The 14,458-nt window shown below is 40.4% G+C and overlaps 1 protein-coding gene across 3 annotated transcripts in view; it reads left to right on the top strand.

The window, feature by feature from the left end:
• The first annotated feature begins 389 nt into the window (after positions 1-389).
• The window catches only part of Trim37 (tripartite motif containing 37), a 74,951-nt gene continuing 60,882 nt past the window's right edge, over positions 390-14,458 (top strand). For 2 of the 3 annotated variants that reach the window (XM_090351121.1, XM_090351122.1), the window contains exons 1-6: positions 393-774; positions 3,137-3,238; positions 5,163-5,203; positions 7,547-7,663; positions 8,707-8,794; positions 12,700-12,822. In XM_090351121.1, coding sequence (XP_090207247.1) covers positions 754-774; positions 3,137-3,238; positions 5,163-5,203; positions 7,547-7,663; positions 8,707-8,794; positions 12,700-12,822 — 492 coding nt within the window. In that variant the 5' untranslated portion in view covers positions 393-753. Of the gene's footprint in view, positions 775-3,136; positions 3,239-5,162; positions 5,204-7,546; positions 7,664-8,706; positions 8,795-12,699; positions 12,823-14,458 lie in introns of all 3 variants that reach the window. The other variant, XM_090351120.1, reaches the window with a different exon arrangement.

Raw genomic sequence — 14,458 nt, 5'->3', positions numbered from 1 at the left:
CAGTCCGCGCCAGGCTGCCTCGGGGTGTGGCTTCCCGGTCCACGATTCCCACAGCACGCTAGGTGGCTCCAGATTTTGGCGCCACCAGTTTGAGGTCCCAGGGGGCCGGGGCTCCGCCCCCGCCCCGCCCCGCCGCTCCGAACGTGGGCAGGCGAAGCGGAGCGCCCGGTTCTCGCTGCGGACGCCCGCCGCCCGCTCCGGGCACGCCGTGCTGCAGCAACGACTCGCCAAGTCTCGTGTGCGCACCCCCGCCCCCCGCAGCACCGCGGGATCTAGGCGCCCGCCTCTCTCCGCGCGGCCCCGCCCGCGGCGCCCGGCGCGCATGCGCACCGCGCCTTCCCGGGCGGCTGCCCTGGTTACCGTTGGTGTTTGCGAGTCCTTCGCGGCGCCTCCTGCCGCGCGACTTGCGCCTCAGGACTCCCGCGACGGTTCGACCGGCGCGCGTCCGCGTCACGTGGGCCGAGGCTCCCCAGTGGACTCCCGCTGTGGCTGAAGCGGGAGGAAGGGGCGCTGGTACGCTGCTCGCCTGATCTGTGCGCCCCAAGACCGGAGCGCGATTAAAAATGGCGAAATGGGGGTAGCCGGCCTCGAACTTGAAGCGATGGGGCGCGCAGGTGGGGCCGTTGTTGGGGACCCCTGACGTGGGCTCCTGGCTGTTCTCGACGAGTTATCCTGGCGACCTCGGGCCGTCACTTAACAGGGCCAACCACGGACTCCGCGGGTCGTCGCGGGCCCCGCCGGGAGCCGGAGGCAATGGACGAGCAGAGTGTGGAGGTGAGGGAGGCGCTGGGGCGGGGCGGGGCGGGGTGGGGGTGGGGCTCTGCCTTCCCGCCAGCTGGTAAGCGTTTTATTCGGGGTGCCTTGCCCTAGCGCTCCCTCTGGGAAGGAACCCCTAGACAGTCTGCAGCTCCCCCCGGTACCTTGTGCTCAGAGCAGTTCTGCAGTCAGGTGCTGCGCATTCTGGCATTTTCAGGGATGTCTTGGCACCTGGGCTTCTACCCTTCGGTATTTGCAACTAGAACGACACTGCAGATTCATCAGATGCATGTTCGAGTCCTGCTATTCGCCCACCTCCTGCAAGTGCATGTGAGGATCCGAATCTCTCTGGGGCTGGATAATAAGCTTAACTCTCAGCGTTGCATTTTTGCAGGCTTCTTCAGCCCATCCTAGATTGAATGAGGACACTCAAGCTCAAACTGCCTTACTTGGCTGTAGTTTCCAAGATAAAACTGTACTCTCTGTTTCTGAGATAAGGTTTCAGATATGTCCCGGTTGGCATGGAACTCCTCCTGTCTCAGCTTTTGGAGTGCTGAATTATAGGAATATGCCACCACACCTGACATGTCTGACTATTGCAAAGTGATTTCACTTAAGTTGTTTGTTTACCTAAAATCTAGGAACATCAAGACAGATTATTGGGTATAATAATTATGTAGTGATTCTTCAATTTTGAGTTCCCAATACTAAAATCTTGCCTTTTAACTAAGAATTTAGGCTAACAGAGCGTTGCATTTGAAACTAGTTAACCCAAAGTTCTTATTGTCCACCTTCCATCTCAACAGATTCTGGTCCTACAGTCATGATTAGACTCGTGAGTAATTTTCTCAGTTCCTTATGTGGAAGTATTATAAAACATTTACCCTGGCGGCCGGGAGTTTGGCTTAGTGGTTAAAGTGCTTGCCTAGCATGCATGAAGACCCAGGTTCAATTCCTCGGTACCACATACATAGAAAAAAGCCAGAAGCGGTGCTGAGGCTCAAGTGGTAGAGCTCTAGCCTTGAGAAAGTCCAAGGACAGTGCTCAGGCCCTGAGCTCAAGCCCAGGACTGGCAAAACAAAAAAACAAAAAAACATTTACCCTGGTTTTAGGAGGGTTTCCTTCTTCTGGAAGGGAGTACTGTAAAAATAAACTTAAGATACATAATAACAGTACATTTTTAGGTATTCTCTTGTTTTGTCAGCTTTTCTGTTCTGAGGAAGGGGTTCTTATCAAAAAGCATAGATTCTCAGGTTCTTCCAGCCTGAGTTTCAGGAGTGCTGGGATTACTAGCTGCCTCGCTATGGTCATGCTTGCCAGTTACTTTCTAAATGCATTCAACTGAGGCTTTCAAAAATAATACTATGGGCTGGAATATGTGGCTTAGTGGTAGAGTGTTTGCCTAGCATGCATGAAGTCCTGGGCTCGATTCCTCAGTACCACATAAACAGAAAAAGCTGGAAGAGGCACTGTGGCTCAAGTGGTAGAGTGCTAGACTTGAGCAAAAAAAAGAAGACCAGGGACAGTGCCAGGCCCTGAGTTCAAGCCCCATGACTAGCCTTTAAAAAAAAAAAAAAATATATATATATGTATACATACATAGATTCTTCTATTTACAAATTGATTTTTTATGTTAGCATATATTAGCTGCACACAATAATTATTTTCATTAGTGTACATACAGTTTTTTCTTTTAAAATTATTCCCAAAGCATCATAGTGCTGCCATCAGAATTTTCCCAAGGAGCTCCAGTGTCAGTGACTCACCTGTAATTCTTGCTACTCAGGAGGCTACAATCTGATGCTTTACCCAATGGCTAGCCCCCTGCCAACTTGAGCCATGCCTCCAACCTCTAGGCTTCAATCTGAAAGGATGGTGAGTGCTTAAAAGTCAGTCTGAGCAGAAAAGTGGAGAGACTACATTTCTAATTAACCCAATCGAATGTTGGACTGGAGTTACAGCTCCAGGTCCTGAGTACCTATATGAGCAGATAAAGCCCAGTGAAATCAAGAGACCTTTATTTGGTACAGGCACCAAATAAAGCATGCTTGTATTTTATATCTTTTCCTTGGAATTACTGTCAGACTTAGGAAAATCACATTCTAGGAGATATTCTGGGTCTTCACTAGTTAATTTCTGATAGGAAATATAATTAAAAAGATAATATAATTAAGATGATATCATGTTAAAAAATGTGTGGGGTGAATTAGCTTTTCTTTTTCTTAAAATGAATCTCAAGGATTTTTTTGCCTAGGTTGGCTTCCCTAGATCTCAGCTCCCCGAGTAGCTAGGATTAGGTGTGAGTCTCTGCCACCCACCTTTAGCATGCTTTTTACTCTTACTTGGTGGTATAATCTGAGAACCATTTGCTTTTTTTCAGAGCATTGCTGAAGTTTTCCGATGTTTTATTTGCATGGAGAAATTGCGGGATGCTCGCTTGTGTCCTCATTGCTCCAAGCTTTGTTGCTTCAGTTGTATTAGGGTAAGTTATATTTCTTTTGCACACATTTAGTTTATATATGGTATATTACAAATATTAACCATTTTTTCTTAATTTCTTTGTTTTGTGCCCATTTAAAAAATGCCTCTTAAATGAAGGTGTCTTAATAGATCACCAATTTGTATTGCTTAGTACTGTGGGAATGAATAACAGGAAGTGATAACTGAAATGTCTGAAGATAGGTAAGTGCTTCTGGAAACAGGTCACTGTAATTTTAATATTTACATGGCTAGATTCATTACACACTGAGCAAACACCAAATAAGGTAAACGACAAATTAATTTTACTGTTTATATAGAAAAATACGTGATATTATAAAGAGGCAAGAAAAATACTGGGCTCAGAAGGGACAGTTCAAGCCGTATAATCCCTCCGCCAAAAAAAAAAAAAATGTAAAATGGTACAACTATTTTCAAAAACCATTTTGGCAGTTGGTTTAAAAATTAAAACAAGAAGCTGGGTGTGGTAGCTTTGCCTGTAATCCTAGCTACTCAGGAGGCTGAGATCTGAGGATCATGATTCAAAGCCAACCTGGGCACAAAAGTCTATGAACCTCATCTCTAATTAACCACCAGAAAGGGGGAAGTGGCGGCGCTGTTGCTCAAAGTGGTAGAGCACTAGCCTTGAGTTGAAGAGCTCAGGGACAGTGCCCAGGCCCAGAGTTTAAGCCCATGATTTGGCGGGCTGAGGATGGGGGTATGTAGTATATATAGTATATATCAGAACTTCATTGTTTTTGTGGCTGAATAATATTTCATTGAAAGGTAGTTCATTTATTTTTATTTTTTATTTATTTATTTTTTGGTGGGTCATGGGGCATGAATTCGGCCTGGGCACTGTCCCTGAGCTCTTCAGCTCAAGGCTACTGCCTTACTTTTTCTTTTTAATTATATTTTTTATTGTAATTAATAGAGGGGTTACAGTTATATTCACCAGATGGAAGGTGTATTACTTCATACATATTGATACCCTTTCTCATGTTTTTGTTCCCATTTCCCTCCCTCTATCCCCTCTCCTCATCTTGTTTTTCCCCCTTCCGTTTCTGCTCTGCCTTTGAGCCAAGCCCCACTTCCCATTTTCTAGAGGTTAATTGGAGATAAGAGTCTCAGGTCTTTTTGTGTCTGGGCTGGCTTTGAATCTTGATCTTCAGATCTCAGCCTCCTGAATAGCTAGGATTACAGGCATGAGTCACCATGCCCAGGAGACAGTATTATTTTTGTGAATGTTACATTTTTCTTGTGAGACCCAATTTGAGAATTATTCCTTTCTTGTGGGAGAATAGCTTCTTGACAATTTTGGGATAATTTATCTCTTTTGAAAGTTTGTTCTTGTGATGATATAAGATGATAGATTAATTGCTACTTCACTTTTTTTTTTTTCCAAGTCCCGGGCTTGAGCTCAGGGCCTGAGCACTGTCCTTGGACTTTCTCAAGGCTAGAGCTCTACCACTTGAGCCTCAGCACCACTTCCGGCTTTTTTCTATGTATGTAGTACCAAGGAATCGAACCCAGGTCTTCGTGCATGCTAGACAAGTACTCTACCACCAGGCCAAACTCCTGGCCCTACTTCAGTATTTTTAAGACTAAATTTTTGTAAGACTTAAGCTTATTAAGTTTGGTTTATTAATATTATATAGAAATTAAAGTCATTGACAGGCACGGTAGCTCATGCCTATAATCCTAACTACTCAGGAGGATCCTGAGGATCCTGAGGATCCTGGTTAAAAGCCAGCCTGGGCACTAAAGAACGTGAGACTCTTATCTCCAATTAACCACTAGAAAATGGTAAGGGCTCAGGGACTGTGCCTAGGTCAGAGTTCAAGCCCCATCACCCACAAAAAAAAAAAGAAGAAATTAAAGTAATTGTGTTTGTTACAGTAAAAATCTTAATTCTTTTCCTTTCTTAGCGCTGGCTGACAGAACAGAGAGCACAATGTCCTCATTGCCGGTAAGTATATTGATATAATTACTTGCATATTTGGAAAATAATAGGCCCTAGAGTCAGAGTATGCCCTGGAATTCATAAAAGCAAGTGTTTGTTTTTGTTTTTTCCTGTAAGTTGTTAAATTTCTTTCTTTTTTTGAGTGGGGGGGCAGTGAGTCTTGGACTTGAGCTTAGGGACTGAGCACTGTCCTTGGACTTTCTCAAGGTTAGAGCTCTGCCACTTGAGCCTCAGCACCACTTCCGTTTTTTGTTTTTTGTTTTCTATGTATGTGGTACCGAGGCATCAAACCCCGGTCTTCCTGCATGCTAAGCAGGCACTCTACCACTAGGCCAAACTCCCAGCCCTACATTTCTTTCTTTAGAAGATGGCTGAATAGAAAATTAAGTGTTTCTGTGAAAAGTAATGGAAAGACTAGATTTACATGTAGATGCCTTTCATTGTTTGTTTGTTTTTTTTAAACCATTTTTCTTAGAGCTTTTTTTAAAAAATAATTTAAAAGGAAATGTAAGTGATTCTGGCTCACAAATCCCGTTAGGGATACATATATATATATATATATATATATCTATATATGGTATTTATAATATATATGAAGTAAAAAGGCTTTTGTCTAATATTTCCTCATTGTCTTAGGAAAAATAATATTCAAAAGAAATTGTTAAGGATAGTATGTATTCTACCTACTTTTATGCATATGCAGATATAAATACATTTTTCTTAAAGGTAATAGGATTTTATAATTTGCTTCATGTAGTCATGGTATCTCTCCTTTGATGGTATATGGACATAGTGCTACTTAAAAATAAATAATCCTGGACCGGGAATTTGGTCTAGTGGTAGAGTGCTTGCCTAGCATGCACGTAGACCGGGTTTCGATTCCTCAGTACCACATACATAGAAAAAAGCCGAAAGTTGTGCTGAGGCTCAAATGGTAGAGATCTAGCCTTGAGAAATCCCAAGGACAGAGCTCAGGCCCTGAGCTCAAGCCCAGGACTGGCAAGAAAAATAATAATCCTCTGTATAACTATACTTTTATTTATTTGTGCCCACATTGAAAGACATTTAGTTTGTTTCATGTTTGTCAGAGTGCCATCTTCACACTTTTTTTTGTTTGGTCATGGGGCTTGAATTCTGGGCCTAGGCATTGTCCTTGAGCTCTTCAGCTCAAGGCTACTGCCCTACGCCTTTAGCCACAGCTCCACTTCCTTCTTCCCACTTTTTTCATGTATTGTTTACTTTCCTCACACTGGCTTTCGAGAAGATCAGGGCAGTAAAAAAGAACTTTATTTTTGGGGCCAGGAGTTTGGACTAGTGGTAGAGTGCTTGCTTAGCATGCATGAAGACCTGGATTTGATTCCTCAGTACCACATACATAGAAAGTGGCACTGTAGCTCAAGTGGTAGAGCTCTAAGCCTTGAAGAAGCCCAAGGACAGTGCTCAGGCCTTGAGCTCAAGCCCAGGACTGCCCCCCCACAAAAAAAATTACAAAAAGAACTTTATTTTTTTGTGTGTGTGTGTGTAGTTTTTTTTGTTGTTGTTGTTTGTTTTGTTTTTCGGTTTTTTTTTTTGCCAGTATTGGGTGTTGAGCTCAAGGCCTGAGCACTGTCCTTGGGCATTGTTAAGGTTAGCACTCTACCACTTGAGCCATAACACCACACTGAGCTTTTTCTGTGCATGTGGTATCCAGGAATCAAACCTAGGTCCTTGTTCATACTTGGCAAGCATTCTACCACTAAACCACCCATCTGGCTCCAGTTTTTTTCCTTATAGATTAAAAGTCATTTGGTGTTGTCCCTGAGCTTTTCAGCTCAAGGCTATCACTCTGCCACTTGAGCCATAGCACCACTTCTGGGCTTCTGGTGGTTAACTGGAGATAAGAGTCTCATGGACTTTTTAATGCTTAGTGCCTGGGATGGCTTTGAATCGCAGTCCTCAGATCTCAGCCTCTTGAGTAGCTAGGATTACAGTGTGAGCCACCAGCGCCCAGCTTTTGTTTTATTTTTTGAGTTCATTCTGGGGCTTGAACTCAGGACTTGGTCACTGTCTATGAGCTTTTTTGGCTCAAGGCTCATGTTCTACCACAGCTCACTTCTGGCTTTTTGGTGGTTAATTGGAGGTAAGAGTCTCATAGACCTTTCTGCCTAGACTGGTTTAAGACCAAGATCCTCAGATCTCAGCTTCCTAAATTGCTAGGGCTACAGATGTGAAACCACTGATGCCCAGATCTTGTTATTACTTTAATAACATTCTAATGTATAATTGTGTGCTTTATATTGAGAAATGTATGTTTAAAAACTTCATATTTTGAGTGAGAAGATGTATATGATTTTTTTTTTTTTTTACCAGTGCTCCACTTCAGCTCCGAGAACTAGTAAATTGTCGTTGGGCAGAAGAAGTAACACAACAACTTGATACGCTACAACTCTGCAGCCTCACCAAACATGAAGAAAATGAAAAGGATAAGTATGTTAACAATATTTTTGTTCAACATTTAATAGTTCTTTCCATTTGCTGTTTAATGACATATAAATGCCAATATATAAATCATTCTGTGTGTATGTGAGTATGTGTATGTGAATGTATTTGTGTATGGCATGTGCATGTGTGTGCACAGGACATTGAAACCGTAAACCCTAATGCCACTATATTGACAGGACTCTTTTAGTTATTTATATGTCTGATGCTTTTATGGGTTAATATTTAAAATGATTGGTTCTTACTGTATTGATTACTAAATATTTAAACATTGGTTTAATGTTTTATTTCATATACTAATATGTATCTATGACATACAAATCCTCAGCTTAATTTTAATGGTTAAATATGACATTTGAAATATGATGTAAAATCAATGTTTATAAATTCTTTAATAAAATTATTAAAAATGATTTTAGTTAAATATTTAAATAATTTATGTTTAATATAAATATTTAAATAATTAAACTTATAGTCCTGGTCCTGAGCACTCTCCTTGGGCTTTTCCTCAAGGCTAGCACTCTACCACTTGAGCCACAGCACTACTTCTGGCTTTTCTGTATATGTGGTACTAAGGAATCGAACCCGAGTCTTCATGCATGCTAGGCAAGCACTCTACCACTAGGCCAAACTTCAGGCCCTGGGATATGTTTTATATTGTGTTCCCTAGTCATTGTCATTTAAAATTCAATGACTTGCTTGGTGGGATGGTGAATACCTGTAGGCCTGGCTACTTAGGAAACTGAGATCTGAGGATCCCTGTTGAAAGCCAACCTGGGCACCAAAGTCTACGAGACTCTTAATCTCTAATTAATCACTAGAGAACGGAAAGTGGTGCTGTGGCTCAAGTGGTAGGATGGTAGTAGCCTTGAGCTGAAGAGCTCAGGGACAGTGCCCAGGCTCAGAGTTCAAGCACCACAACCAACCAAAAAAAAAAAAAAAATCAATGACTTGTTTGTCCTAGCTTATGAATTTGAATTTAAGTAATATTATTTCAGTTTATAACAGTATTTTTCTCTTATAATGTATAGATGTGAAAATCACCATGAAAAACTTAGTGTATTTTGCTGGACTTGTAAGAAGTGTATTTGCCATCAGTGTGCACTTTGGGGAGGAATGGTAAGTAGAACAAGTCCAGTGTATTCTTTTTAGTTCAATACTAGAAAGTATTAAAATACTTGTTTCATTTGGATAGGAAATAGTGTAATCTTACCTTATAGAGTAAAAACTAAAATGGGGCTGGAGAGGTACCAAAAAAATTAAAATGCAGCCAGGTCCTGTTGGCTCATGCCTGTAAGCTTAGCTACTCAGGAGGCTGAGATCTGTGGATCACGGTTCAAAACCAGCAGGGACAGGAAAGTCTATGAGACTCATCTCCAATTAACCACGAGAAAATAGGAAATGAGGCTGTGGCAATGAGGCTGTGGCTCAAGCAGTAGAATGGTAGCCTTGAGCTGAAGAGCTCATAAACAGTGCCAGGGCCTAAAGTTCAAGTCCCACTTCATCCTCTTGCTTTAGCCTCCTTAGTGCTGAAATCATAAGTACACACCACCATGCCTCCCTAAAAGCCAAATTTTTTAAATTAAAATAATTTTTTTTGCTAGTACACGGGACGGAACTCAGGGCCTGAGCACTGTCCTTAGGCTTTCCTCAAGGCTGGTGATCTACCACTTGAGCCACAGAACCACTTATAGCTGTTGTATACATGTGGTACCTAGAAATTGAACCTGGGTCTTCGTGTATGCTAGCAATCACTATACCACCAGGCCAAACTCCAGCCCTAAAAGCCAATTTTTGAGGCAGCCTATCTTAATCAAGTCTAATGTATTTATTTAGAAACAACTTTTAGTTTTATATGTATATTCTTATTAGTATTTAGTTCAATCATTATTTATTTATTTTTGTGGGTCATGGGGTTTGAACTCGACCTGGGCATTGTCCCTGAGCTCTTCAGCTCAAGGCTACGTCCTACCCTTGTGTTAAGCCCCGCTTTCCATTTTCTAGAGGTTAAGTGAAGATAAGGGTCTCGGGTCCTTTTGTGCCCAGGCTGGCTTGAACCTTGATCCTCAGATCTCGGCCTCCTGAGTAGCTAGGATTACTGGCATGACACATTCCACCCAGCTTTAATAATTTATTTTGAAGATATATAGTTAGATAAATAGAGAGTAAGCAGATTTTGTGTGTGTGTGTGTGTGTGTGTAGGGGAAAAAGTCAGGACTGAGATTAAACAAGATATTCCCAGCCCAAGATAGTAGATCTTTTGTTTTTTCTGCTAGTACTGGGTTTGATTTTAGAGCCTTCTTGCTAATCAAGCTCATTATCACTTGTGCCTAAGCAAGAGGATTTTAGTGAGAAAAGAAGTGGGTAAACATCTAGAATTTTGTATTAATAACAAGAACTGATCATTCTGCTGTGTCAGTCTATTGTATAGGAAGATTGGCAGGTCAGGTTGGTTGCGTAGACCTCAGGTCAGAAAGATTTCTGTTCATATTTGAATACTAATGACTGAAGAGTACAAATTAAATTCTCACAATTTAATACTTAAGTTGGTAAGTTCTACAAGAGACAATGAAAATATGTTTTATATGTCTAAAGGGAACATGGCTCTATTTTTGGAGATATTAGTGGGAAACTTGTCTGAATAACATCATTTTAAGAAAGTTTATATATTAAGAAAAAAATAAAATATAACTGTTTATTATTCAAGAGAGTTATAAATTAGACTTCTAAAATTTGGATGCAGAAATGTCTTCAGTGAAAAAACATTCAGCTGAATACAACTGAATTTTTTTTCATGAATGAACTTTTTTTTTTTTTTTTTTTGCCAGTCCTGAGCTTGAGCACTTTCCTTGGGTTTTCTCAAGGGTAGAGCTCTCCCATTTGAGCCACAGCACCACTTCTGGCTTTTTTCTATGTATGTGGTACCGAGGAATTGAACCCGGGTCATCCTGCATGCCAGGCAAGCACTCTACCACTAAGCCAAACTCCTGGCCCAACTTCTTTCATTTTTAAAAAAATTTATTGTTGGGGTGATTCACAGAAGGGTTACAGTTACATTCATCAGGTAATGGGTACATTATTTTTTTTTCTTTTTTTAATTTAATTTTATTGTCAGGGTGATGTACAGAGGGATTACAGTAACATTAAGGTAGTGAGTACATTTCTTCTTTAATATTGTTACCCCTCCCTCATTTTTCTCCCACTTTCCCTTCCTCCCACACACTAATTTGTCAAGCCTTCTATCTTTACACGTTTTTTTTAAATTGTATTTTATTGTCGGGGTAAGATATAAAGGGGTTAAAGTTACCTTCATCAGGTAGTGTGTATTACTTCTCAAACATTGTTATTCCTCATGTTTTTGCCTCCTTTTCCGTCCCCCCCTTATATCTTTACACTTTTTATTTTTATTTTTTTATATATTTTTTTGCCTGTCCTGGGGCTTGAACTCAGGGTCTGGGCACTGTCCTTGGCCTTTCTCAAGGCTAGTGCTCTACCACTTGAGCCACAGTACTACTTCTGGCTTTTTCTGTGTACGTGGTACTGAGGAATAGAACACACTGCTTCATACATGCTAGGCAATCGCTCTACCACTAGGCTACATTTCCAGCCCCTATTTTATTTTATTTTTATTTTATTTATTTATTTTTTTGTGGATCACAGGGCTTGAACTTGGCCAGGGCGCTATCCCTGAGCCCTTCAGCTCAAGGCTACCACCCTACCCTTTAGCCAAGCCTCACTTCCTGTTTTCTAGAGGTTAACTGGAAATAAGAATTTCAGGTCCTTTTGTGCCCGGGCTGGCTTTGAACCTTGATCCTCAGATCTCAGCATCAAGTAGCTAGGATTACAGGCATGTGCCACCATGCCCAGCGTCCCTGAGCTTTTTTGGTTATGGCTAAGGCTCTCCCACTTGAGCCACAGCACCACTTGTGGTTTTCTGGTGGCTAATTTTAAATAAGAATTTTGCGGGCTTTCCTACCCTGGTTAGTTTTGAACCATGATCCTTCAATTTCTTAGCCCTGGAATTGGTAGTATAAAGGTAAGCCACCAGTGCCTAGGCTATCATAAATTTTTGTAGCTTGAGAAATTAATTTATTGCATTTGCTAATTGTGTATACTGAGTTTTCCCTTAAGTATGTTCTAACTTATTTAGCTGTATTCAAGGCTGGGAATTTGGTAATGATCAAACAGTTGAATGTTAATTGATGTGATACATTTTAGGAATATAGAGATTTGCTGATGGTCATAATTGTGGGAGATAATTTAGAAATAAGCTATAAAGGATGAGTAGAAATTAAGAGCTGCTGAAATAGTAGATCAAGAATTACTTTTGAGTAAGAAGGAATACTATTTGCAAAGCTTTAGAAGTTTGAGTACGTGAGTGCCAGGATTTTGGTCTAGTGGTAGAGTGCTTGTTTAACATGCAGGAAGACCTGGGTTCGATTCCTCAGTACCACATACATAGAAAAACTGAAAGTGGTGCTGTGACTTAAGTGGTAGAGCTCTAGCCTTGAGAAAGTCTAAGGACAGTGCTCAGGCCCTGAGTTCAAGTCCCAGGACTGGCAAAAAAAAAAAAAAAGAAATTTGAGGACATGAAAGAGGGCTAGTGTTACCTAGAAGTAAAGTGTATAGTAAGTTTGTGATAGATTGTTTGGATTGTAAAGGTGTTTTGTTTGTGTTTTTTGGAAGGTAGTGGTGCTGAAAATTTAACTCGGGTTCACACACATGCTATATCCCTGCCCAGGATTTTGGTTCTTTTGGTTCTTTCTAAGTTAAGATTTCTGGGAAAAATGAGCATTTTACCAGTGCTCAGTATTTATAGTCTTATCAGAAATCTCACGTGGCCAAGTAATTTTTTGCAAGAATTTGCCCGCTTTAATAATAAAGATAAGATTCATTTGAAAATGTTTATCAGTTTATAATTGTCCGTAGAATGTTCAAAAGTAAATATAAATGAATAAATTAGTACATGTGACAGAAGTGTTACATGAAAAATGTTCTTAAATTACTCTTATTAATTTAAATAGCATGGTGGACATACCTTTAAACCTTTGGCAGAGATTTATGAACAACATGTCACTAAAGTGAATGAGGAAGTAGCCAAACTTCGTCGACGTCTCATGGAACTGATCAGCTTGGTTCAAGAAGTGGTAAGATAATTACTACAAGATCATCAACCTTTTTACATTCTAAAATTGTGTGTATAATTATATAATTCAACACCTGCTAATATCAGGATTTTAAAGTTTAAATGTTTGACAGGATGTATGTGTGTGTGAGGTGTATGTGTTTGAGTGCATGTGTGTGTGTGTGTGTAGATAGCTAGCTAGCTAGCTAGCTAGATGACCTGAGCAAGCTCACTTCAGAGTAGCTGAGAAATTTACATATAATGTCCTGGTATAGGCACAAGCAGTTGAAGCCAGAGAATTATCTTTTATGCAGAATTAAAAGGTCAGTTAGTGAGTTAGTAAGTCTACTTATTATAATGAATCACTTCTTGTTACCCCCAACCATTGACTTTTACGTAAATAATATTGGTCTTGTGTAGTCATTAAGTCATTCGTGTGCATCTCCAGCATTTGGAAAGGTTTTTGCTGCCACTGAGTTGATAGAAGACTATTTTTAGTCACTTAATAGTCAGTTCTGGTAAATTATATATAATTTAAAATGTTATTTCTGTGAGGAAATGTGATAGGCTTCAAATAAGAACTGTACTTTGGGAATATAATCTGTTCATAGTCCCCAGAATAGCAGTTATAAATAAGATTTATATATTATTCTTACAGACAGTTGTTTAATTTCAGGATCAAGATACATACATCCTTTGGGAATATAATCTGTTCATAGTCCCCAGAATAGCAGTTATATATAAGATTTATATATTATTCTTACGGACAGTTGTTTTCTTTAATTTCAGGATCAAGATACAAACATCCTTTATAGTTGAGGGATGGGGAGCCTTTTTTTTTTTTTTGTAGGGCCACTTGACCATTTATAACATAGTTTGAGCCAGAAAAAATTATCAGTGTAGGTATAAGCCATGGGCAGTTGATGAAAACCATTTGAGAAACATGTGTATTTGTCTTATCATACGCCAAATGATGTTCCCCACCCCTGTGTACAGAAAATAATACTGATAATACTGTTGAATTGCATGTATGATAATATTGTTTTGAAAAATGACGCACGGTGGATGGTTTCTTTTTTGGCCTTCATCTAACTGCTTATCTCCCATTTCTTTTTTCTTTTTTTCTTTTTTTTGCCAGTGCTGGGTCTTGAGCTCAGGGCCTGAGCACTGTCCTTGGACTTTCTCAAGGCTAGAGCTCTACCACTTGAGCCTCAGCACCACTTCCGGCTTTTTCTTTTTTTCTTTTTTTCTTTTTTTTTTTGCCAGTCCTGGGCTTGGGCTCAGAGCTTGAGCACTGTCCTTGGACTTTCTCAAGGCTAGCACTCTACCACTTGAGCCTTAGCACCACTTCCGGCTTTTTGCTATGTATGTGGTACCGAGGAATCGAACCCGGGTCTTCGTGCATGCTAGGCAAGCACTCTACCACTAGGCCAAACTCCCGGCCCCAAAGTTTTATATTTATATAATAGTAAATATAGTATTGTTTTATTTTCTGTGATATGCCATTTTAAAATATATTGCATATACTATGCCATCTTTAGACAAAACATCTTTTTGTATATAGTTCTAAAAAATAAAAAGAAGAAGCCGGGCATAGTGGCTTTTGCCTGTAATCCTACTCAGGAGGCTGAGATCTGAGGATTGGGGTTCAAAGCCAG

Source organism: Megascapheus bottae, chromosome 17, assembly GCF_031878675.1.
Source record: "Megascapheus bottae isolate mThoBot1 chromosome 17, mThoBot2.hap1, whole genome shotgun sequence".
In the NCBI taxonomy this organism is placed as follows: Eukaryota; Metazoa; Chordata; class Mammalia; order Rodentia; family Geomyidae; genus Megascapheus; species Megascapheus bottae.
Note: the sequence above shows the minus strand (reverse complement) of the source record. Positions and strands in the feature narration are given on the sequence as shown.